Source organism: Sorghum bicolor, chromosome 3, assembly GCF_000003195.3.
Source record: "Sorghum bicolor cultivar BTx623 chromosome 3, Sorghum_bicolor_NCBIv3, whole genome shotgun sequence".
NCBI classification, from domain to species: Eukaryota; Viridiplantae; Streptophyta; class Magnoliopsida; order Poales; family Poaceae; genus Sorghum; species Sorghum bicolor.
This window is the reverse complement of record NC_012872.2, coordinates 9,873,061-9,898,014: the sequence shown is the minus strand read 5'-3', so window position 1 is coordinate 9,898,014 and position 24,954 is coordinate 9,873,061. Positions and strand designations below refer to the sequence as shown.

General features: G+C 42.6%; 4 protein-coding genes across 6 annotated transcripts; 3 read left to right on the top strand and 1 right to left on the bottom strand.

Annotated features, from left to right (window-relative positions):
- LOC8072383 lies at positions 390-5,649 on the top strand. 3 transcript variants are annotated; one of them, XM_021457765.1, is made up of 8 exons: positions 390-1,364; positions 2,074-2,165; positions 2,261-2,961; positions 4,117-4,187; positions 4,563-4,652; positions 4,741-4,917; positions 5,116-5,177; positions 5,301-5,649. In XM_021457765.1, exons 1-8 carry the CDS (start codon positions 945-947, stop codon positions 5,326-5,328), a joined length of 1,641 nt encoding a protein of 546 aa, XP_021313440.1. In that variant the 5' UTR covers positions 390-944; the 3' UTR covers positions 5,329-5,649. The 3 variants fall into 3 exon arrangements, with proteins under 3 accessions (XP_021313440.1, XP_021313442.1, XP_021313441.1); XM_021457767.1 differs by having other exon boundaries at positions 5,116-5,196; positions 5,301-5,439; XM_021457766.1 differs by having other exon boundaries at positions 391-1,364; positions 5,116-5,223; positions 5,301-5,442.
- On the top strand, positions 7,208-9,074 carry LOC110433540 (40S ribosomal protein S5). The gene is made up of 4 exons (XM_021455894.1): positions 7,208-7,462; positions 7,565-7,836; positions 8,487-8,690; positions 8,784-9,074. Exons 1-4 carry the CDS (start codon positions 7,391-7,393, stop codon positions 8,836-8,838), a joined length of 603 nt encoding a protein of 200 aa, XP_021311569.1. The 5' UTR covers positions 7,208-7,390; the 3' UTR covers positions 8,839-9,074.
- LOC8085064 lies at positions 12,097-17,375 on the top strand. Its single transcript, XM_002457504.2, has 14 exons — positions 12,097-12,292; positions 12,802-12,878; positions 13,035-13,112; positions 13,194-13,272; positions 13,753-13,820; positions 14,031-14,132; positions 15,039-15,128; positions 15,206-15,280; positions 15,379-15,411; positions 15,490-15,570; positions 15,822-15,875; positions 15,974-16,030; positions 16,103-16,177; positions 16,898-17,375. Exons 1-14 carry the CDS (start codon positions 12,256-12,258, stop codon positions 17,051-17,053), a joined length of 1,062 nt encoding a protein of 353 aa, XP_002457549.1. The 5' UTR covers positions 12,097-12,255; the 3' UTR covers positions 17,054-17,375.
- On the bottom strand, positions 23,013-24,421 carry LOC8085063 (probable sarcosine oxidase). Its single transcript, XM_002455313.2, has one exon. The coding sequence runs from the start codon at positions 24,419-24,421 to the stop codon at positions 23,180-23,182; it is 1,242 nt and encodes a 413-aa protein (XP_002455358.1). The 3' UTR covers positions 23,013-23,179.

Here is a 24,954-nt window from a genome sequence, read left to right as displayed (position 1 = left end):
TTGAAACGTAATTTTTTTTATTCCTGTATTTTTCATGTGAAATCGAACTAATTCATGTAAAATTGCTGCACAATTTCTAGAAATTCCATGTGTTTCAAACATGCCCTTATTCGGCTGTTGTGTGTGAGAATTTCATGTGGCAAAATACTAGATATTGCAGTATTCATCTTAAATTTCTATAGAATTTACAAAGGCAAAAGGAGCTGAAACTCTACTATATACCTCCAAATCACTCGCAAAACTGCTAGTACTTTCTAACAGCTTAGCTTCGTATCGAATCCTACCTGTCAACCACTTTTCTCTAATAAAAAAATGAAAATAAACAAAGGAGGAGGTTGAGCTGGCTGACAACGGCTCGTATCTACTCTGAGATCGTGTATTATTTTACAATACATCAGTAATGTTTTGTTGAGTTGAGGTTGAGCAAGCTGTCTGAAACTCTGCTCAAGGAACCTGGTGGAGTCTTCTTCTCTTCTCTGTCCTTCCGCCCCACCACCACCAGCTCCAGCCTCCAGCCAGCCGGCGGAGAAAAGCAGGGGATTGGACCCTCGGAGCTTGCACCTGGCAGCCCAGAGCACAGCAAGGCAAAGCACCCGATTCGATTCCTAGGCACCCGGCTTTTCCATCCATGTCTTCCTTGCTTGACCAATCTCGATTGCCCGCCTCAGCTCCTTTCCCTCTTCTCCTGGCTTCTCTCGCCCTTTCCGGCGGTTGGAGGACCAGAAGCTGAGCTAGCCGCCCGCCTTCCGGACGCTGATGTGATTGACCCGGTCGGTTGATTGGGAATTTTAGCATCGCGATACCTCCAGCAGCGGTCCAGCGGTCCAGCCCAAGGCTCCAGCACGGCAGTTGGTTGAGTCACCGTCCGCCATTCTGTTAGCAGCTTCCGCTGCCGGCCGATCTTGCCGCGCCAGCAGCAGAAAAGGCCGGCGTTTTCTTCAGCCATGGCGTGCGCGGCGGCGCACATGTTCGTCTACAACGCCACTCTCTGCGCCTGCGACCCCGGGTACTTCCTCTTCACCAACTCCACCGGCGGCAGCAACGGAAGCAGCACCAGCACCAGCTGCGTGTCATTGCCCCGCGGCGGCGACGGGTTCGGCGACTGGCAGGTCGGGTCCGTTGGCGCGTCCAAGAACCAGAGCTTCTACTTCCTGACCCCGGTCCTCTCCCTCGACGTCGTCCGCCGCCTCACCCAGTCCCAGGCCGTCCTCCTCTGGGTGGCGCTCGCCACGCTGCTCTCCTGGTTCGCCTTCTGCGCCGCCGCCAGGTTCGCCGGCCAGGACCCCGCCCGCCACAAGAAGCTCTTCGGCGCCCGGTTCTGGGTCAGCCGCCTCGACTGCATCTTCGACAACAACCACTATGCGGTCTGTGCCCTTAAAACCTACTCCAACATCTTACTGATTTCCTTCCATGCTTCTCACATTCTTCATCGCAAAAATTCTATCTCTAATCAATTTATCTCGACTCAATTAGTGAACAGTTAACCTTGCAATTTCACTCGTTTCCCCTCCTCTCTGCTGCTGCTTATTCTTTCCGATCCCAAAAACACCCAATTGTAGGTTAGCTTTTCCCGTTTCTTAATTCTCCGCTTCGCTTGGTTTGCTTCGCCGCCGCGTTTCGGATTATAAAATCCATCTGTGATTGCTTCGCCACTTTGTACTTGTACACGTTTTTTTTTACGCCTTGGGTTGCTTCGTTTCCATGGGATTGCTATCCTTGGATTTCTTGGAATTTCCCTTCCTTTCTGAGTCAACTTGACCTATCCATATCTCGTCTTGCCTTTGACGTTCACATGTCTGTGAATTAGTGAATATATGACCCTGCTTTACCTTTCTTCGAACCATACACGTGCATTACATTACACCTTTCTCCTTACCATACGTGCATTACATTACACTACATGAATGAAACTGAAAATATCTTGCCAGTTGAATGAACAAAAAGACCCTCGTAATCCTGTCGTAATTGAACATGACCACATCAAACGGGACATTAATTTGCCCATTGTCCCACAAAATCCCTATCTTCTTTTCTTCCCTGAAAGTTGCATTGTTGTACCCTCTTGAATTCCAGAATGATCAACAAGTACTGAGGAAAAGAAAAACAGAGCTGGGGGGCATGTTCTCGGTGGCTACCGTGATACTCTTCCTTGGATTAGCCACAGTGTAAGCAACCTCATTATATATTATTCTCTGTATGTATTGGAATTAGCTGCTCCATTAATAAAGCTCATGGATTACTCTCTGCTTGATTGTTGCAGTCTGCTGTATCAAGCCATCCACAGGCGTAACGCCGAAGTACATCGAGTGAAACCAGCTAATGCTCCGGATTTGCTGGATTTTGTGAATGATCTTGAGTTTCACATAACAACTATCTCAAGCATGTCTTGCGCCCAAGTAGTGGCACCTTCTACAATAGCAATGGGAACCCCTGGGTTTATGGACTTCAGGGTGCTGCCTCTGTCGACACTCTTGACCTACACTTGCCAGAACACGAGCGAGGGGCCATCAATTACACTGAAGTGCAATGGCTGCCGAATCCCTCCAAGAGACCACTATGTATCCTGGCAGTTTGTTGACCTGCCAAGGCAACCGGCTGCTGCTATTGGCTTCCAGTTTAATTTGACTGCAAAGGAACATGGAGATGATAAAGATATGAGCTTTGTGAGTGGTACTTTAAGCTCTGATAATTACGTTGATGCCAAGCTGAAAACATTCAGAGGGCCAGATTCCAATGTGCTCAAAATTCAATTGTTTCCTCAAATATACAACAACCATCGTGGCTTGAAGCTCTTGCAGCCGCTTGTCCAGGACTTCACTCAAGGTTCTACCTTATCAGATTTGAGCAGCTTGAATGCTTCCTTGCAAAACCCTAGAGATGGAGTGATAAATACTACACTCTACATAAGTTATCTTTCTGACTATATCGTGGAGATCAGCAATGAAAATGTGCTTGGCCCAGGTGAGCATCTCATGAAACCAAGCAAAGTTATTTTGGTTACAGACTATGGAGCAGCAAACTTTTTTTTTCTCATTGACCACTTACAGATAATGATATCGATATAATTACACAGATAATATTACTAAGATGGAGTTTGGTTCCCCTGTCCGGTAACGTAAATAGTAAAGGAAACAAATCACGGGGGGAGTGGCGGGAGGATCTTAATTCCTAGATTTGTTTGGTTGCACACAGTAATGGGAACATATCACAAGAGCAACTGAACAATTCGCAGAGGGGCGGTATTGGCCGTGAATGGATCAATGTCTGATTGCGGGGTATCTTATAACGGTCTGGGATGAAACAAACAGCCATATCACAATCGGATCTCCACTGTAATCTTGATGATGTTACATTTTGCTGAACAAAACGTCACCTAAATACCCATGAGTAGTGTCATTTGAATAGATAAATATTTAGACATTTAGGTCTGTATAAACTTCAGAGGGATTGGATTGTTTAGATTTAGGCCTTGTTTAGATCCAAAACCTTTTTGGATTTGGACATTGTAGCACTTTCGTCTGTATTTGGTAATTATTATCCAATCATGGACTAATTAGGCTCAAAAGATTCGTCTCACAAATCACAGGCAAACTGTGCAATTAGTTATTTTTTATTAATAATTAATGCTTCATGCATGTGCCGCAAGATTCAATGTGATGGGGAATCTTGAAAGTTTTTGGATTTTGAGTAGAACTAAACAAGGCCTTGGATCATAAAATGGGATGTGAATTTACTGTTTCGTGTATTTAGTTCATATATTTATAGTGAAGCGTGCAGGAAATTTCGTTCCGAATTGTTATAGTAGAGTAATAATGCATAGCTTTCTGAGATTAACTCAATCAAAAACCAGGTACAACAACTCATCTTGCATTGTTGCTTCAGTTGTGAAAGTATTTAATCCAGAAGCATGTTTTAGGTCATTTTGGTAGGTTGATTTCCTGTGTGCATGAAAATTAAAACAACCAAAAAGCATAAATGAAGCAATAGACCACACCTTTGATGTTTGGCCAATAGAATTCACTACAAGTCATACGAGTTATGAAATTGAACTTGAGCTAATAATCTTTGTACTTCCACTTTACATTTCTCACATCTAATGGTAGTTTTTATCTGCAGTCAGTATACTTGCGAGTATTGGTGGCCTGTATGCCTTCAGTGTAGCAATTTTTCTCTGCCTCATGGCTCAAGTAAGTCATGTTACCTGTATTTATGGTTATGTCATGTCAATACTTTTCCATTGTTTTCATTTGTGGAACTCTTTCTACAGCCATGTTACTTGTTAGGTTTTTTTGTTTTTGTTTTTTTGTTTTGTTTTGTTTTTGTTTTTTGTTTTGTTTTTTTTTTTTGGCAAATGAAAGCCTAAAACTTCAATATCTGATTGCTTTAAATCCCAGTTTACCATTTACTGGTCCACTTCAGATTCATAAATACAACTATTTGGTATTGTCATTTACAGTCACTACACGGAACTTTTGACCCTTTGTGACACTGAAACTAAAGAATTACTTTGTACACTGATTTAGTGTGCAGCTGCTTGTGTAATTGACAAGTTTACTTTTCAGTGTGAAGGCAGGATAAAGAAGCTCCGAGACGAGGATACCAGAATGCTCAATATTCTTAGCAAACAACGTGCTCAACGAAATTGGAACAAGGTAAAGCACATCTTGACCCAAAGATGACTACCATATCCATCCATATGTCTCCTTGATCAATAAGCTCTAGTAATTTCACTGCTAACAGGTTCGGAAGTTTGTCATGTACACCTGGGGTCCAAGCAACTTGGATCCAACAGATAGAAGTGGCAAGTGGCCTGAAGGCTCGGTGATGGATTCCCTCCATGGATCCTTCCACAAGAGAAGAAAACCAATTAGAAGAGGAGCCTCAAATGGGAGCAAACCTAATAAGCCTGGTGACATGGTATATTATTTCTTGTTCTTCAGAAGATCCTCGCATATCTCATATCTGATATTTAGTGAATTAGTGCTGTAGAGTATGTTTATACCATAATACGTACTTTGTGCAGCTTAGGATGTTTGTTTCTTCATCCATTTGTTTTGCTAAATGCTGCTTGTGCTATACTTGGTTAAAATTCTGACAAATAAATTTTGTGCAAAGGTACCACATCATGCAGTTGAAATTGAAAGAGTTGGGGAGATACAGCAGTCAAGCAATTCTAGGTAGCCTTGATGGATGGAGGTTCTGGACGTGATGGTTCATTGCAATGTAGTATTGTCAACTCATATGCTAGTCAAGGTCATTAATTTGCATAATCCTGAATGAGACCTTTTATGCTGCTGCAGCACTGCCAGCACCTGTGACTATGATTGACGGTTGCAACAGGACCATACTCCCGGCGCGGAGCTGTCTATATGAAGAGTGTAGGTAGAGGCAATTGGCTAAAATTGTACAGGTTCGGTTTGCAGGGTCGTAGCAACAGGGTTCACAGACGTGTTTGAATCGGTATGATGAGAGGTGACTGGGGAGTTCCATTGATGGTTTAAGCTGGAGCCAGCTTCTGAAGTCCGGTCAGGTGTCTATGTGTGTTACCACTTTTTGGTTTCATTTCATGAGAAGGGATTGGTATTCTTTCCTTGAATTGTACATGGTGGTACTCATGAATGGATTTGATTGGAGCCCTTGTTCATTTCACCTCCTTTGATGCCAAATTTCAATTTGAAAATGAGGAAGAAACAAGGAAAGACTGCTATTATTCTTGGGAAAGTTCGCTACAGGGCATGCACAATGAGTTAGTTTTGCTGGAGACAAAAAAAAAAGAAAAAAAAATTTCTATACGTTACAAATTTTGACGGTGGACTCTAGTCTCTAGTAGCATTTTTTTTACAAAAATTATAGTATCCACCAGCAAATTGCATTTTTTTTGTCTCGCAGCAGAACAACTTCGTTTTGCATATCCTGTGGCAAATTTTCCTTTGTTTTTTTGCATATACAATGAATTCGCTCGTCTGTAAAGTTATGGTTGAAATTACTGTTGGCTGATTTGTTATGAGAGAAAAACACCGCTAGCTGGAAGAAAAATACGGTTGATAAGACAAGTGAACGGGTATGCCGCTTTAGCTTTGCTTAACAATGTTATTTGGCTTAATTGCGAAATATTTTACCACTCCCAAACGTGACGAAGCCAAATATCCGTTCCTTACTCTATAGGAGTATAATTAATGCCTATCCATCATGTTATGTACCGAATAATTATTCCACTCTTAAGTGTGTCAACCCTGTGTGTGTCAATAATATGTTAGACCATATGAGTCACTGACATGTGGGCCAGAAATGGTAAATCTGCAAGAATCCACCCATAACGATGGCATGTGGTGACAAATAACTAAAAAACCCGTTATGTACTTAATAAAACATTAAATTGCTGAATACCTGTTTGCTTGGCTAAAATTTGGTTTATGTTGATGTAGATACTAAGATGTTGTGAAAGAAAAACGTTATTTCTTCGCTGAAAAATATTGCTGAAGTAATGCCGTGAGTATCTTTAATAATTTAATGAATGCTGAGCAATTGACGTTTGGAGTATTTCGAATATTTGTGCTTATGAATGTTTCTTAATAATTTTCGTGTTTTCATTGACGATATTCTTTTCCTTCTTGTTTGCAAATGATATATGGAAGTCACTTCTTCACAATACATGTCAGAATTTAGGGCCTATTTGGTACAGCTCACAACATTGTGAGCTGTTTTATTTGCCAAACACTTATTTCCAAAACAGCTTTATGGGTGAAGCTATTTTTCTCCTTCTCTCACAAATACATAAGTTGGATGAAGCTGGAAAAAAGTAGCTTATTGCAACTTCTCCCTCATTTCTCTCTCAACTATGTATGAAGTAGTTGGTGAAGCTATTTTGCCAAACACTTTTTCCAAAACAGCTCAGCTTCATCTAGAAAGTCACTCATGAAGCTATTTTCTAAAAAACAGCTTTACCAGTGAAGTTGAGCTGTGCCAAACAAGCCCTTCGTTCTTGTCCATACTTCATAGAACTTTTCATGCACCGCGCTTTGTTTTTGCGCCATTTGGATTGCGAAGAAAAGAACGTTTTTTTCTTTAGGAACCTGAAAACCAGGAAAGCCCAGCCCAGTTAGGATACCTTGTTTTATCAAGGAAAAGACAGAATGGGCCCAAAGGCCTAAGGACCGAACCCGATCCGCTTATGGGACGTCATGGACCGACCATCAGTGACCGTCCAGCAGCAGATGAGCGGCAGCCGTCGGATCAGAAACCCTAGCCCCGGAGGCTCTCCCCTATTAAAACCCACCTCGCACCCCGCGAGCGGAGCCTTGTCTAGGGTTTCCTCGCTCCCAGCCGCCGCCGCTTACCCCTCGCGCACGCGCAGACGCCGCCGCAGCACATCGCTCTCTCGATCTCAGCCATGGCGGACGTAGAGCAGCAGCAGCAGGACGTGGTGAAGCTCTTCAACCGCTGGACCTTCGAGGATGTCCAGGTATGCTAATGGCTCTTCGCATCTCCGCTTCGATTCTTTAGCCCTGCTGCTTCTGCTGCTGCTAGCAGTGGATTGAACTTGAATGAATGGGAAAATCTGCAGGTCAACGACATCTCGCTGAACGACTACCTGGCGGTGTCTGCGACGAAGCACGCGACGTTCCTGCCGCACACCGCTGGCCGCTACTCCAAGAAGCGGTTCCGCAAGGCGCAGTGCCCCATCGTAGAGCGCCTCACCAACTCCCTCATGATGCACGGTCGCAACAACGGCAAGAAGGTCATGGCCGTCCGCATCATCAAGCACACCCTTGAGATCATCCACCTGCTCACTGACGCCAATCCCATCCAGGTGGTCGTTGACGCGATCATCAACAGGTACTGTCTTAGCCCCCCTGTCCTCGCTCCCAATTCTCTGTAGTCGACCTGTCAGGCTAAGGCTAATAACATCTTAGAGTTATTAAGCTTAGAAATGCGGAATTTTTGTTCGTGAATCCTGAGTTTTCCTGTGTAATTTAACTAATTGCTATTAAATTCATTTATAATCCTCCCTTTAGAAAGGGAGTGTTCTTTGAAAGGGCTATGGCATCAAATCTACAAATTAGTTCCGTTCTGCTTCTAGCTGCTCTTATACATCTAATAGCATGATCTTGGATAAATGCCCGGCTGTTGAAATTTAAAATAAATGCAGTTCTCCATTATATTAGACTGCTGCTGTACATGTTCGATCTTTGAAGCTGTGATTGCTAGTTGATCATTATGGTATCACACCAAACTGTTTCCAATTCCAATCAAAATGTGAATTTTTGTCTGGTGTATTATCTAAGAGGACTTTTATGCGTGTCCATGGTTTTTTAGCAGCTCGTTAATTATTATTTTATATTATATATCAAGAATGCTCCATTTTGTTGTTTACACCGTGCCAGCCAAAATGATGTGCTTTTAGATGTCAAAACTATAGCTAACTATTGTTTACATGTTCTTGAGATGTCAAACTGATGTGATGTGCTGCTGCTATTGTTTTGCAGTGGGCCTCGTGAGGATGCCACCCGTATTGGGTCTGCTGGTGTTGTGAGGAGGCAGGCTGTGGATATCTCACCCCTCAGGAGGGTGAACCAGGCCATCTACCTCCTCACCACTGGTGCCAGGGAGAGCGCTTTCAGGAACATCAAAACCATTGCTGAGTGCCTTGCAGATGAGCTGATCAATGCTGCCAAGGGCTCTTCAAACAGGTATGTGTTGTCTGGTTACATTTGGGTTGCCTCTTTCCTATCTGTTAAAGTGTTTATGTGAAATTTTGCTCATTCATGCAATTCTTGTTACAGTTATGCCATCAAGAAGAAGGATGAGATTGAGCGTGTTGCCAAGGCCAACCGTTGAGTGGAGCTTGTATCCTGGTGCACTTGCACTGGAACTATTATGCCGCTGGCAGTCGTATTAGTTCTTGTTTTTGCCAATGTTTAAGACTTTTTGAGACCTATATCTGTGGTTTTGGTTTCAGTGAACAATGAAAATTACTGAGATATGTAGTTGTTTGGGGACAGAAATGCGAGGTGCCTGTTTTATTGAACCCCAGCTCTTTTGTCGTTCGTATTCTATATTGTTTTTATTATGCATGCACACTGAAATGATTCTGCTTGTGAATTGTGAGTGCTGTGCTGGTGTCAAGCCGTTGGCTAGCGATGTTACCGATGTATTTTTTGTGTGATGTAGACATCACCGGTTCTATGTTTTAAGTCTAATCTGGTTCAGGCAATTGATGATATTGGTAAAACTTGAACTCATTTTTAGAACTAGTTTTTCAATCAAAATATTTAGGGTGTTTTTCTTTTAGAAATTGAACAACATATCTGAGGCTAAATCCAGTTATCAAAAATCATTCTTCACACACTAAAGACCATGTGTCATTTTTGCCTGTCTGATTGTATCTTGAAATCATGTTGGCTATTAAAAATTGACATTTGGAGTCATTTTCTGTGATGCATGCAGCTTGACATCGTTGTCATTGCATTTTGTATTTTTTGTACCTGAAAACAATAAAGTGTTCCATTATGCAAAATGATAAATCAAAATCCAAATTTTTTTAACTATAAGAGAGGAACTAACACTCCTGTGATAAAAGCGTTCAGTGGCACAAGGAAAACATCACATGAAAAGGCAGATCCCTAACCACGGGAGGATCAGCGTGTGCTGAGTGCCTCGTGCTACTATAATCGAATCACATGTGCATGGCAACGTCCTGGTCGCATCTGTTCTACGCTAGTGTTGTGGTTGCCTCCCCAATATTTTGCATGCCATCATCTCGTCTTCCCATTCACGACCGTGGCTTATCTTCCTTCGTAGGTTTCCACATGCTCCTCTGCCTCATTGGACTTATAAGGTCTTGTTTGGTTTGTCCTGCCTTGTTTGGTTTGTCCTCTTAAACTTTAATTGCTCCTAAATAGTTTAGTCCTTTTTAATCACACCACAATGACTAGAGAGGACTAAAGACCATTTAGTCCCATTTAGTCATAAAAAGTGACTACATGAGACTAAAATTAGGAGGTGCTAGGTGAAACAAATACACTCTAAAACCAGTATCATGTTGTCGTTGTTGCCATCAATCCTCTATGTAGCAACCCCACACAGGTGAGAAAGTTAACTATGCCCTTAACGGCGTGTGCCCAGTGCCCTTGCATTGCTAACCATTGGATTCACACTGGGATTGGTGCAAATCCAACTGTTTGCAATGTGAGAGCATATGCCCTTAAGATAAAAAAACTGTGTTCCAAACAGGGCTCGTTGATGAGATCACATGTCTTGTGGGGCCAGATTGAAGCTAGCCTTGGTGAGGGTCCTCCACTCCCATCACCAAAGTTGATTCTATCCTTACACTCTAACATAGTTTTACTAGGCGGCGCATAGGCGCGATTATGCGTTGTGCGAGGGGTACCCGCCTCGCCTAGTGGGGTAGGCGACATCTGGCCACTGGGCGCCGCCGAGGCGGTCGTGGAGCTGGGCGAGCCGCGAAATTTCGCCCCCGCGGGCTGATGGCGCAACGCAAAGGCGGATGACGCGGCCTTTTGCGCGCGCGCGCAGATGGCTTCGGTCGTGGAAAATCACGCGAAATCCCCACCGCCACCTCCGTCCTCCTGCTCCACCGTCGGCTGCTACCCCGCCCCAAGGTCAGTCCCCCCTGCTCATCTTCCCCCCTGTCGGCAACTCCTCCCCTGCTCATCTTCCCTCCGCCGCTGGCAGCTCCTCCTCCCCTGCTCCTCTTCCACTACCCTCCCATGTTCCTCCCGACGCCTAGGAAAACACCTAGAACGCCTAAGCGCAATTACTCCTGCCTAGGCGCTAGGGCGGAGGGTCACCGCCTAGAATCCGCCTAGCGCCTAGCTGAACCTTGCTCTCTAACTGCTCCATTCCCTCCCCATTGACAAGGCCATTGACCATTACAACATTGGGGTCAATCCCAACAAGGTCGCAACTTCCATTCGAGGCTATCAATTCTCCTTGCTACCCCACATCCACTTTGCTATTGTTGCGTGTCGCTTGACCCAATTGGATCCATGTGACCAAGTTATTATCCTCGAGAATGGTGGATGGGCTCAATGGGATGACCCATGAAGTCAATGCCATGCACATCTTCAACCTTTGGGTCTTACTTGGGATTTTGGTGTCCCACACCTATATGGCTATATCTACTATCTCTTCCTTTGGGTACCTCTATTGAGATTTTTGAGTTAGTGCTTAATAGTTGACAAGCTACTTCAATGCCTAGTTTAGTGATGAAGCTCTAAGGGTAGAGATAAGCTGATAAGGGTTTCCAACTCCATGACACATGACCTCTTATGAAAATCGCGGATAGTGTCTTTAAAAAAAGTCCATACACACTTCCTATATTTTTTATTATACTAATAATAAACAAAATTCACTATGTTCTGACATTTGATGTCTATTTTTTAAGTCTATGTTATTGTTGCGAAACAATACATGTTTTTATTTATTTATTTATTTATTTATTAACAACTAGCACGTTAATAATGAAAATGGCTTTATCTTTAGTGAGATTATACGAGCAAAATACGTCACTACTACAGAAGCCTGTATAGTAAGGCCTTGTTTAATTGGAGATTTTTTTTTTGGCTTTGACTATTATAGCACTTTCGTTTATATTTGGTAATTATTGTCCAATTATGGACTAGTTAGGCTCAAAAGATTGGTCTTGCAAATTACAAGTAATCTATATAATTAGTTATTTCTTTTATCTATATTTAATGTTTCATTCATGCGTCCAAAGATTTGATATGACAGAAAATCTTGAATTTGTTTGAAACTAAACAAGGCCTAAAGTTGCAAGTCCATGTTTTTTCTTTCTTGCTTTCCAAGACAATGGTCAGTTTTTTCGGTCATGTGTCCGCCGTGTCCATTGCCCCGCCATGCACATCACAGTAGCACGAGGGATTCCGTTTTCCATCTGGTGAGCGCGCAGGGTCCACGACTCCACACACGTTCCTTCCTGTCTCTCGCTCGTCTCGATCAGCACCCCCCACAGCCGCATCGCATCGTGCCCGTCCATCCACGCAGCAACGGCGAAGTCCCGACGCAACCGAGCGGGCCGGCTCGAGCCCGACCAGCCAACCAGCTGAACCCGCACTGTCGCACGAACCCTAGCTAGCCGTCCCTGCCCCCCTTCCCCTTTTCGGAGCTGCTGGATTCACCCCCCACCTCTCCCTCGCGGGTCCCGGGCCGGCGCGGACGCAAGGCAAAGGCAAAGGCGGCGGAGGTGGCGCTGCAGTCCACCAGTGAGCGGCCATGGTGCTTGGCAAGGTCGCCATCGTCATCGGCTCAGGTACGCTTCCACCCGTCCTGCTCTCCGCACGGGGTCCCTGCCCGCTCCCCTTCCTTCGCCCTGATCTTCGATTTTCGAGGGCGGGGCGGGGCGGGGGCCGTGGCGCGGATTCTTGTACCCTCTTCTAGGGTTCTTCCGTTTCTCCCTTGCTCTAGCTCCCCGACCACGCGACGCGTGCTGTCCCTTTGCGGGGGGATGGGGGCAATCGAGCCGATTGAATTGCTACCCACCTCAGATTAAGCTAGTGTAGACCACTCTAGTGTACTGCATCGACATGGTCTCTCCAGTTAATTAGTTTGTGGTTGCTACCTGCATGCTACACGAGCTAGCAATCACCCACCTTAGATTGAATACGTTATGGTTCTGTTTTTGTATCGATTTGCAAATGACTAGACTAGCAGTCCCTGAATTATCGCAATGAAGCATTAGATTATTCAGTTGCTGTTGCCGCTAGTTTGAGTGCTTAATTAATTGTTACACCATGTCACCATCACGCCTCCTCTTTGCAGGAATCGTCGGATCAGTACTCACAGGCGGTGAGTCTGGCCTTCCCGACTTCAGGGATGCAATCTCTGGTGCTTTCAAGGTCTCATCACCCCCCCTGCTCTATCTCTCTGCATGCCTCCTCTTTTAAGTTTTTATTTAGGCATCAAGCTTTCTTCCTCCCCTCCTTACAGCCAGTATCATTAATTTGTTATAAGCTAGTTTTACCTCACCACCTATTTTATCCTCTTGTCTTTAGTTCTTGACCAAGGGTGCAAAGCAAGGCAAGGATGGGCCATCGACCAGCAGTCCACATACTGCTCAGTTGTTGACCCAGGTTTTTGTGCATGCCAATTTCTTCTTCTATCTTTTAACACCAATTGAATGTATCTGCTACTCATGAGCTCAAGTGTTTCAGGTCAATCATCTCAGAGAGGAGCTTCAGATGTTGTCTAAATCAAATCATGTTGCTATTGTCACTGTTGATGGTAGACCTGGTTAGTGCTTTCTGTGATTCGCTATTGTGTTTCTTACAAGTTAACCTATACTGTGCTTTATCTTCTACGTGCTATGATCTTTTACCTGCTGGCCTTCATCTGAAAACCGTTCATCAAAGAAAAAAAAAGTCTTTGTTCATCCTGCTGTTTTCGAAGGTCCTGTTTGGTTCAGCTGTAGGCTGTAGCTAATAGAAAGCTGCTATAAAAAAACACTCTAGCTGATCTAAACAGCCCAGCTTGAACTATCCAACCACCCTGCTCATAAAATGCTATTAGCTGGTCCCTCCCTTATTGCAGCTAATAAAAAGTTTAGAGGATCAAAACAGGCCCTAGCTCATTAGGAATTGGAACATGATCATAGATGATTTTTTCCACAGAGTGCTTGGTGGTTTATTTTATTTTAAGAGTAGTTCAAATTTTTATCCTTTAATTTTCAAGTACAACTTTTGTACTGATGATAGCAAAATTTTCATGTTGCAGGCCCTGGTGCATATGGTATAACAGCTGTTGTTATTGGAGCTATTGGCTATTTATTCATAAGATGGAAGGTACATCTTTCGTTTTTAATTTGTTGAAAGAACAATATGCTCAGAAAGTATATTAATCAAATCTATATTAGATTGTACTGCTGTCAGCAAGTTCTCTTTTTTACCATTTTAGTGAATGGTTATACACTAAACTGTGCGAATGCTATTAGTACTGTACCATTTGATGTTTGGCCAATGTCAATTCCACCAGAGCTAACGTTATGATTACAGGGGTGGAAACTTTCTGATATGATGTTTGTGACAAAGCGTGGGTTATCAGATGCTTGCAATGTAGTGGGGAAACAAGTGGATCAGGTTTCAGAAAGTGTTAATGTAAGTTTCTTCTTCCATCTTTCACTGTGGTGTTACTATTAGACCTTCAGGTTCTCATATGCGTGTTGCAGTGATTCACATATCTTATGCTGCCCCCTTAAGGCCAATGTTTGTTTGATCTGAGATGGGAGGGATTCAAGGGGGTAGAGGGCGATTTTGACTTGTAGCGGATTGAATCCCTGTAAATCCCCTCCAACCCCCTTGGTTTTGGGATCAAACAAACAAGCCCTAAAATAAGTACTACTAAGGTTCTATATAAATTTCTAAAATTTGTTAACTTTCTTCATTTGTTCATCCAAACATAAACATACACCTCATTAGATTAAAGGCTGTTTGATTAGAACATCAAAGGACCTACAATTCGCAACAGAACCGTTGTTACGATGGTTGTTTCCTATATCATTATGATTCTATACCTGATATTTTATTCCTGCTGTGTCCATATATGTGGCACTTTTGACCAGTGAACTAAAGGACATAGTAAGTTGGCCGTTACACCCTCTTCATTAAACAAGGTAGCAAACTATGGGGGATTGGTAGGCTTACGTGATAATTTTGGGGAAATGTGCCTTCAAGAGAGCAAGTATTTAGCGAAAGTTTTGGCCAAAAGTATCAAGTACGTAGAAATAGAGTGAGTATGCTTATGTACGGTTTTGTTTTTGAATTATCTATATGTGCATATACCAATCATACTTTTTAATATAGATGAATTACTTTCAAGTGCCTATACCATATTTTGACTGGAAAGAGGAAAAAAATGACCCAATAAGAAGAAAAAAAAAGATTCCTAGGCTTCACCAGATATGACTCGTCATTAGATTAATTTATTTTGATGGCAGCATCTAGGTGTTCTGACTCTTACTATTGCATCTGGTAATCTACTTATGTGAAATTTTTTCATATCAGGTTGCAAAGAGACATCTTGCCGGAAGGATTGATCGTGTAGATTGTAGTTTAGATGAATGCCGAGAAATTACAGAAGCCACAAGGGAAGAGGTTTAAAGCTTACCATATGCTTTGCTTTTATCAAGATCTGGTGTAATTTAGTGGAGACTGACAAAATTATTTCATAGGTTACAATCATCCATGGAGATCTAAGTGCCTTCCAGAAGGAAATGGAAACAGTTCATCTTGTAGTTCGTAGTTTGGTAGGTACATTGTACCATGGTTATTTCTCCCTTTCTGTTCAAGATGAACTGATTCACTCGTAGTGCTAACTACAAACTGATTACCTGTTGTGTTGCAGGAGACAAAGCTTGGGCGCCTAGCTTATACTCAAGTAGACATTTACATCACTGACTCATTTTTCTCCCAGCGACTCAAATTATGTTTCTAATCTCATACTGAAATGTCTTAGGACCGGACAACACGAGGAATATATGACTTGTGTGAGTTCACTAAAAAATTGGATCAGAGCCCGAAAGCTGATATTCGCCAGGCAAGTCAACATGTATACCTGATTCACTGCTTATGAATTTGCTGTGAACATTATCATGTTGAGCCTATGACCTGTGAGAAGTTTGAACCTTGCTCCTCTTGTAATTTCCTAGGGCACAACTTTGTTTGTAAACGAAAATGTAGGTGCACATTGTTGCACAGATTTCAGAGTGACACCAACTTGATGCATTTTATGGAATTTGGCAACTATCTTGTTTCATCCTTGCTGATTGTTATTCATATGATTTTCAGGTTACATCATCAACTCCTCGTCCTGCTATTGAATCCTCAGAGAGAATTGTTAGGGTAAATTATTGAGATACGCATTTTCGAGAAAAAAAATTGAGATACCTTACATTTTTTAAAATTTGGATCTTCACTAATTGAACTTTTTTCCCCCACAGGCTGCTTCTTTGCCCCCGGCTATGGAAACAGAGTCTCCTAGAATAGAGGCATCTAAGGTCAGGTTTGATTTCTTGTTTGAGAATACAATTGACCTGTCTTGTTCCATCTGATATAATTTGCTTTTGTAGGTTGTGCGCTCATCTACAATCATGTCAGCATCAGGACTTAGTTTGCTAGCTGGAACTACAATACCACCTAAAAGAGTAAGACACTGATCAACTAAGGTGCTTTGTGATTTAAAATTAGTTTTGTTCATGATTTGTTCTGTCTAATGATCACTGTGCACATTGATAAGACAATTAATATGTTTGCTGTCTATGCATATGCTGCTTACAGCAGGTAAATAGTTTTGTTACATATACTCGATGGATGGAACATATTGAAGACAACTGAGTGGCGGGTGTCATATATTGTGATAATATATTTTGTTTCTCATTTCTTCTGTTCTGAAATAAGTGTATATATTGTTGTCACCTTCGTGCCTCTCTGTAGCATATTAACTTTGAGCTTTGGTTCTGCTGTGTTGCCACATACTTTGGAGTAGTGTAGTAGTTTTATTTTCACTTTGCGCTTTACATTCCAATAAAAAAAATGGTAAAATCTAGTAATATATAACATTCTGAAACCAGTACATATTGGTTTAAGTATTCATAAAGAAGCACAATAATAGCTTTAATAAAAAATGTACTGTTTGACTGTTGTCTGTTGTTGAACTTTGACCCTATCTACCTTTCACCTAGTTGGACAAGTATAATCTGTTCACAATGTTTACTTGTAGAGTGTGTGTGTGCGATCTGATGGTATTAGTTTGCATTCATGCAGCGATGTAATTAAGAGTTGCAATTTATTTTGTTAATCTTAAACCATGATTTGCCTATACTCAGTTTGCAGCATAAGTTATTAGTAACTCCTTACATATGCAGGATCAACCGGGTGCTTTCAGCAGAGCAAGTTCAATGAAGGAAGGACCCTCTGAATTATCGAGTGGTGTGCAAAATTCAGCAGAACCAAGCCCCAGGAGATCTGGCGCTTCAACCCTGTTTGGAGGGCTTGGGTTTCTAAGGAGCTACACCAGCTGAGACGTACGTGCTCAGATAGGTGACTTTTTTTTTATCCGAAGAGACCATCAGCTTGAGCTGTATATGTAGGCATAGTAGAAAACAGGGCAGTTGCCAAAAGGACGGCTCCCTTTTCCTATTGGGAATTGCGAATTTTTGTAGGAACTAATACTTTGCAGAGCAATGCCTCGATGCCAAGATGCACACTTTAAATTATACTGCTAAGTTAGATGCTGGAAGAGAAACATCCTGCCCGGGGAAGGGTTGTATATTGCAGTGGATTGTACTACTAGAATACATGTTGGGAAGGAACAGTTGCAACTTAAGTTTGTGCTTTTGGCCCTGTTTGGTTCCACTTACCTGGATCCCTCTTGTAAGTTGAGCAAGATTATGAGATAAGCCATGATACATATAATCAGAGTTGAGTGTTTGGCTGGGGCGGCGGTGGAGGGAGCTGGCTGTGGGGAGGGAAGGGGAGCCAGCGGAGCTTGGTGGAGCTGGAGAGCTGGCGGCAGGGATGGAGCGCATTGGAGGGAGGAAGAAGCTGAGCGTACGGGAGCGAAGCGGGTTCTAAAATCTCCAAATCCTGGGCGAGAGCTCGTGTTTCTAACCGCTGTTGAGCTAATCGCTGTTGTGGGATGGGAATTGAACGTGAACGCTGCTTCTGCGATGGAGGCCGTCGCGGGCGGTTTGGCGGGGTTATTCTGCTCTACTCGCTTAGAAGGAAGCAAACGGCTGAACCAAACAGGGCCTGGATTCTTACTGGCTGTCTGATGCTTGGATATCATGTATGCAGCATTGTTGTGGCAGCTGCTGGCTGCAGCCATGTCTGGCATTCTGGATCCAGTCATGGTTGGATTTCCACCCAGAGATACGGACACGGACTTCCTTTGCTGAATTGCACGCTGTAACTTAGGCCTTGTTTAGTTCCACCTAAAAACTCGAAATTTTCCAAGATTCTTCGTCACATCAAATGTTTGAATGCATGCATGAAGCATTAAATATAAACGAAAACAAAAACTAATTATACAGTTTATCTGTAATTTACGAGACAAATCTTTTGAGTCAAGTTAGTCCATGATTGGACAATGTTTGTCAAATACAAACGAAAATGCTACAGTAGCGAAAACCAATTTTTTTTCTGAAACTGAACACCTTAGTGAACGCATGAGCATTGCGCATGAAAAACGGATGGGACAATTCCCGTAGTGTCCTGTCATGTTTTCCTCGTTTGTCTTTCTTGTTTTAGTATTTTACAGAAAAATACTCCCTCCATTCCAAATTATAAGTAGTTTTGATATTTTTGGTAGATCTACTTTTGCTAAGAATCAAGATATATAATAATATGTCTATATACATAGCAAAATGGATGAACTAAAAAGGTCAAAGCTACTTTTGATTTGGAATGGAGGGAGTATATAGTAACAATATGGGAACTAGGATGGGATTCACTGGGACTGGAAATAGGATAGGAGTTTTTCTGTCCCTACTTATGGCATCCTGTTTTCATTCGTCATTCGGGATGATTCTGTTTTCATACTGTTTTTAGTTTTTAGCTTTAACTAGGATGAGCCCAGCAGAATTTCAAAACAGCTGGAATGATTTGAAAAAATGGTGTGCAACATCTATATAAAATGATGGTAAGTCAAAGGCTAATCCAAAGAAATATAAAGTGGTCAACTTTGACTAACAAAATGAAAACTTATAAATTTGTAGGTATTAGATCCTAAGAATCTGAGATAGTAAGATTTTAGAAAATAAAACACCTTGCATGTTGATGATTCTTTAAAATATGAAAGATTGGGAACACATTAGTTAGAGCCACACTTTGATAGGGTATCGTATGGTTATCAGAATTCTTAGCATTTGTGATTGCATCATGTATATCAACTTCAATTTGTTGGTGCTTTTTTACAATTCTCACGTTATATATTGTATAGGAAATAATTTTTCAATTTTTTAGCTGCATTTTGCATCTTGCATGTGGCAGTGAATGGTGAGTTTCTTGAAGCTCGGGATCACATGGGTTATCTTGGCCAATTATATTAAATTTAAACATGGATTTTATTTACTGGCCTTCCTCTTGGTTTTGGTTTGATTTGTGTCCTGAGCATGCCAATACTATTTGTTGATTTGACTGCAACCGTTGAAAAAAGATCAATTAATGGTAGTTGTACGACAACACTAATATTGAATTGATTACAATAATTGAAATCAACAAGCAGAAGTTGTACCAAAAGAATTTATTTTATTAAAAAAAGAATGTGTACTGTAGTAGTAATCAGATTAGTTGACTTACAAGTTTCTATACATGAAGAATATGTTGTTGGAGCATGCATTTTTGCTGCCAAAACTTGACCAAATGTACCATCATATCCAAGTTGTACAAAAACGAAAAAAATGGCCAAGTGGGAAAGTGAGTACATTTTTTGTAGACCAACTGCAAGAACATTTTTGAACTATATTTCGAATGGATAAAATTACTTGTCCCACATGTATAAGCTACCATATAATTTGAAGGAAATACTACACACGAAACTAGAGTCGGAGCCAGGGGGCTAGCAGGGGCCGTGCCCTCCCCCTAACGCAGTACAAAAAAATTTAATACCCCTATAAATATTCATTTTGCAGCATAATAATGCATCAAATTAGCTATTTTCATATTAATCTTGTGTTTTTTATTTATAAATACTAACTACATATGTAAAAACATTTTAAAAATTGTTGAGAAATACGTTTAGGCGTATATTTATCACATAGACATGTCATCATATTTGCCCAGCCCCCTATTAAAACTAGGATCAATACGATTGGTTTACTAATTGGTGACTGCTTTAACAACAACCAAGGAATATATGTTCATGAGTCCTTTGCTCGTGTCTCTCCGAGTGATGCATATCACTTCCACTATGCCCACTACAAGGGTTAATGAAACAAAATGAGAAGTTGTGCGCTAATGCATCTGTGCTCTTTCGAGATATGTTGTTATACTAACCATTGTAGCCTTAGAGTCAATAAAACTCATGTGTTGGACAGTTGCTAAGCATACAAAATTAAAAAAAACAAGGCTTAATGGAGACATAAAAAATAACAATATGACATGAACATAATACACTAATAAAGCTCAACTAACGAAGAACATCAAATTTGCATCATAGATTCACGCAATTAGCGTACCAAAAAATGGAGTCACTATGTTAATTAGATCATCAAGCTCTACAATTTAATTCAATGCATGAATAACGTGAATTTCAAAATAGCTGGAATGATTTGAAAAATCGTTTGCAATGATAATTCCAAATTTGAAACTCATAAGAAAAAAAAATGACATCTATATATCTAGTGATGGTAAGTCGAGAGGCCAATCTAAAGAAATAAAAACTGGTCAACTTTCACTTGCAAAATTTAAAGTTGTAGGTATTGGAGCCTAAGAATTTCAGACAGGAAGATTTTAGGAAAAAAACACCATGCTTGTTGATGATTTTTTAAAATATGAAAGATCGGGAACACATTTGTTAGTGCCACACTTTGATAGGGCATTGTGTGGTTGTTAGAATTCTTAGCATTTGTGATTTCATGTACATCAACTTTATTTTGTTGGTGCTTCTTTCAATTCCCACGTTATATATTGTGTAGAAAATGATGGTTCAATTTTTTTAGCTGCATTTCGCATCTTGCTTGTGGCAGTGAATGATGAATTTCCTGAAGCTTGGGATCACATGTGTTATCTAGGGCAATTATATTAAATCTGAACGTGGATTTTATTTGTTGGCCTCCCTCTTGGTTTTTGTTTGATTCTTGTCCTGTGCATGCTAATACTATTCGTTGACTTAGACTGCATCGCTGAAAAGTCAATCAATGGTTATTGTACGACAACACTAATACCGAATTGATTGCAATAATTGAAATCCAAACACAGAAGTTGTACCAAAAGAATTTATTTTCTTGAAAAAAAGCTGTGTACTGTAGTAGGAGTTAGTTTTGTTGACTTACAAGTTTCTAAATATTATAACATTATACCTAGACATGGGAAATATGTTGTTTGAGCATGCAGTTTTGCTATCAAAACTTGACCAAACGTACCATCTTATCCAAGTTGTACAAAAACGGAAGAGTGGCCAAGTGGGAAAGTGAGTACAATTTTTTCTAGATCAACTACAAGAACCTTTTTGAACCATATTTCAGATGGATAAAATTACATGTTCGACATGTATAGGCTACCATATAATTTGGGGAAAATATTACACACGAAACATATCCATAAAACAACTAGGTGTGAGCTACTTAAGTCTACACGATGGAGCCGATAGTCAATTCTTTTCTACACATGAACTTTTATCAACAAAATGGTGTTTGATCCTTAATTTTTTTTCTCATGGTGTCTGCAAAAGTTGTTAGGGTTTGGGTGGGGTGTTTGAGGGCAAAGTTGGTGTGTTCGAATTTAAGTGTCCATTTAAATAAATGAATAATTGTCGACTATGTTTACACGACTACGGCTTGAGAGAGGCTTCACATAAGGGGGAGTGTTGAACCACAAGTGAATTATCTAAATATTTCTTCCATTTTATGATTTTGATAATTGATGCCTAAGGAATCTCCACATCTAGCGCGATATTGAGTTAGATGTGAATCGTTTGTCTTTTCCTATAACTCTATGATTTTTAGTTGTACTAAATAGTGCACCCTTGATAATAACATTGTTAACCACCACATGGTTGGATGTACTTTAATTTCTTTGTTCTATTTGGCTAACTGCTAGTGGGCATTGAAAGGTGGCTCTCATGGTTCCTTCTGCCGCCAAGTCTAAACTAGTTGGTGTCTCTATAAATACCCCCTTCCCATTGTTTCCATGGACATCACACAAAGATAGCTTATAAACAATATCTATTTATAGTCGTGCCGGTGATAAGAGCAACCAACAATATGGCGGGTGCAAAGCTCCTTGTCTTTGTCCTTGTTGTTGCTGCCGCAATGAACGTCCCATCCTGGGCACAAGGTGGCTTCGGTGATGTTGGTAGTAACATCGGTGGTGGATTTGTGAGTAGGATTGGGAATGCTGCTGGAGGAGCCAACAATGAGGTTAGGATTGCCACTACTGGACATGGCAATGGTGCGGGCAGTGCCAAAGGTGGAATCGACCAAGGGAGTAGGAGTGGTGGCAGTGACTCAACTAGTGGTCCAAGCAACAAGCACGGTGAACCTAGCTATATAGCATAGTTGCACCACACGTATGCTGAAGTGTGGAGACGACCTACCACACACAAGTATATCAATATATGTATGATAGGCTGATCTCAAGGTTGTCCCAACAACTCTAATAGAATAAGTATGATTAGCCAAAATATATCTATGCATATAGCAATGCCAGTAAATAAATTTTTGAATGGTTGTATGAAGCATCACCTACTGCTAAAGAAAATATGTAACATGCATGTTTATTTCTTGGCTTGGTGGTTTTGTCCCGAATGAATTGTCATCTACTTATATCATCCGAAGATGCAGTAACATTGTTGAGTTGTTCAGATTCACTAGATTAGGAGAACATATATATTGCAGTGCACAGATGTGTCTTTGTCAAGTAAGGTTGACAAATTTCAACTGTGGTGTATGTTAGGTGTTTTGTGATAATAACGTTTACGATACCAACTAAGTATCATTAGGTTCTTTATTAACTATTTTCATAGTATATCTATTTAATGTATAAATCTTGTAATTTTTTCTGTAATTTTGGTCAAATTTGAGATGTTTTGACTCTTTAATATTTTTGGAGTTGGTTATAATTTGAGATCATGAGGGAGTATTTCCCAACAGTAAGCTGTTTTTTTTTGCTAAACACTTATTTCCAAAACAGCTTCATGGGTGAAGTTGTTTTTCCTCTCCTCTCACAAAGACATGAGTTGGGATGAAGCTAAAAAAAAAGTAGCTTATTGCAGCTCTCTCCCTCATTTCTCTCTCTCAACTATACATGAAGTAGTTGGTGAAGCTATTTTACCAAATAATTTTTCCAAAACAGCTCAGCTTTATGCATTCATCTAGAAAGTTGCTCATAAAGCTATTTTCTAAAAAAACAATTTTACTAGTGAAGTTGAGCTGTACCAAACAAGCCCTCACTAAGTGACGAATATAATGACCCACAATTCCAGTTCACTAATTCTTGGCGTTTCCCAAGGGGTTACCCTCGAACCGGTTGATCCTGAAGCTGCCGAGCTCCACGCCGGCCTCCGTCGCGGTCCTCTCCTCGCCATAGATGGCCATCTCAGCCAGGATCCTCCCCACCGCCGGCGCCATCTTGAACCCGTGCCCTGAGAACCCAGCCCCGACCACGACGTCGTTCCCGAACTCGCCGCCGAGGAAGTCGATAACGAAGTCTTTGTCTGGCGTCATGGAGTACATGCACGACACCCTGGAGACCGGCCCGCCGGCGGTGTCCACGTGGTCGGGCAGGAACTCGTCGATCCACCGGGCAACCCGCTCCGCCACGCCACCGCCACCGTGCGCCCAGTCGCGGCTGTCGGGGTCGCACGGCGGGCCACCGTCGTAGTTGATCTTGATCAGGCCCGGCAGCTCCAGCGACGGCGTGCCGTACACGTGCGGGTCGCCGTAGCTGGAGAACGTCGGGAAACCGGACTCCGCCGCGAGGTCCCGCTCGCGGCCGGCCTTGATGCGCCAGTACAGGACCGTCGTGTGCAGCGGCTGGATGGGGAGTTCCAGGCCGGCGATGGACCTGACCAGCTTGCTCGCCCACGCGCCTACCGTCACCACGCACTTGGCGCCGTGGAACTCGGCGCCGGCGCTCGTCGCCACCACGACGCCTCCCCCATCCTCCTCGGGTGCCTTCCTGACGCCGACGACCTCCGTCTTGTCCCTGACCACGGCGCCCTTCTTGACGGCGAGCGCCTGGAACATGGCCACCGCCTTGGTCGCGTTCAGGACGCCGCCGCCGTGCTCGCTCACCGCGGTCACCCACCCGTCGGGGACCCGGAACGCGCCGCCCCACCTCCGCGTCAGGTCCGCCTCCTCCGCGCCGGCGCTCCTGATGGCGGCGAGCAGCGAGGCGCTGGTGCGTGGCCCCATGGAGAGCTGCGGCGCCGGGGTCAGCACGCTGTAGCCCGACTCGGCCTCGGCCTCCGCCCAGAGGCGGCGCGCGAGGCGGACCATCGGCGGGTACTGCGCCTTCGGGTAGGCGTCGCGGATGGTGCGGGACTCGCCGTGCGAGGAGCCCAGGTGGTGCAGCAGGTCGAAGCGCTCCAGGAGCAGGACCCGCGCGCCGCGGGACGCCGCCGCGTGCGCCGTGCAGCTGCCCATGATGCCCGCGCCCACCACGATGACGTCGAAGTCGAAGCGGTGGCCGGCGGCAGCGGCCTCGGGGCCTGCGTTCGCGGTGGCCATGGCGCGCACGAACGAGTTCGATCGGCGGCTTCTTGGCGCACGGTGACGGTGAAGTGACAACTGACAAGGCGAGTGTTGTGCCACCTGCAAGAGTGATTTTATAGGCGAGCCTGCGACATGGGAGTTGGTTCTTGGTTGGTGTGCAAGTGCATCGTTGCCAAATTGTGACTTGCAATTGCAAGCGGTGGTCCTCAGAGCAATTATAAATAATACTCCTGCAGTAAGATTGAGCGGATTGTCTTGTGCCATTTGGGATAAAGTATTTTTTTTTTCTTTACCTGATGCTGTGATTATTCCTTCGAGAACTTAGCATTTCAATGTGAGTGGCTACGAAATGCTAAATTCGAAATATACACACTGTTCGTTCTAGTTTTAGTTTTTCTGGGTACATTTCTTTTCCTATATGTATCTACATGATGCATATCAATATATTACGAGAGCTACGTATGTAGAAAAGTAATAGTTGATTTCTTGCAAACACAGCTGTAGAAATTTTAAGTTGCAAATTTGGGTTATCACTTTGAAGCAAATTG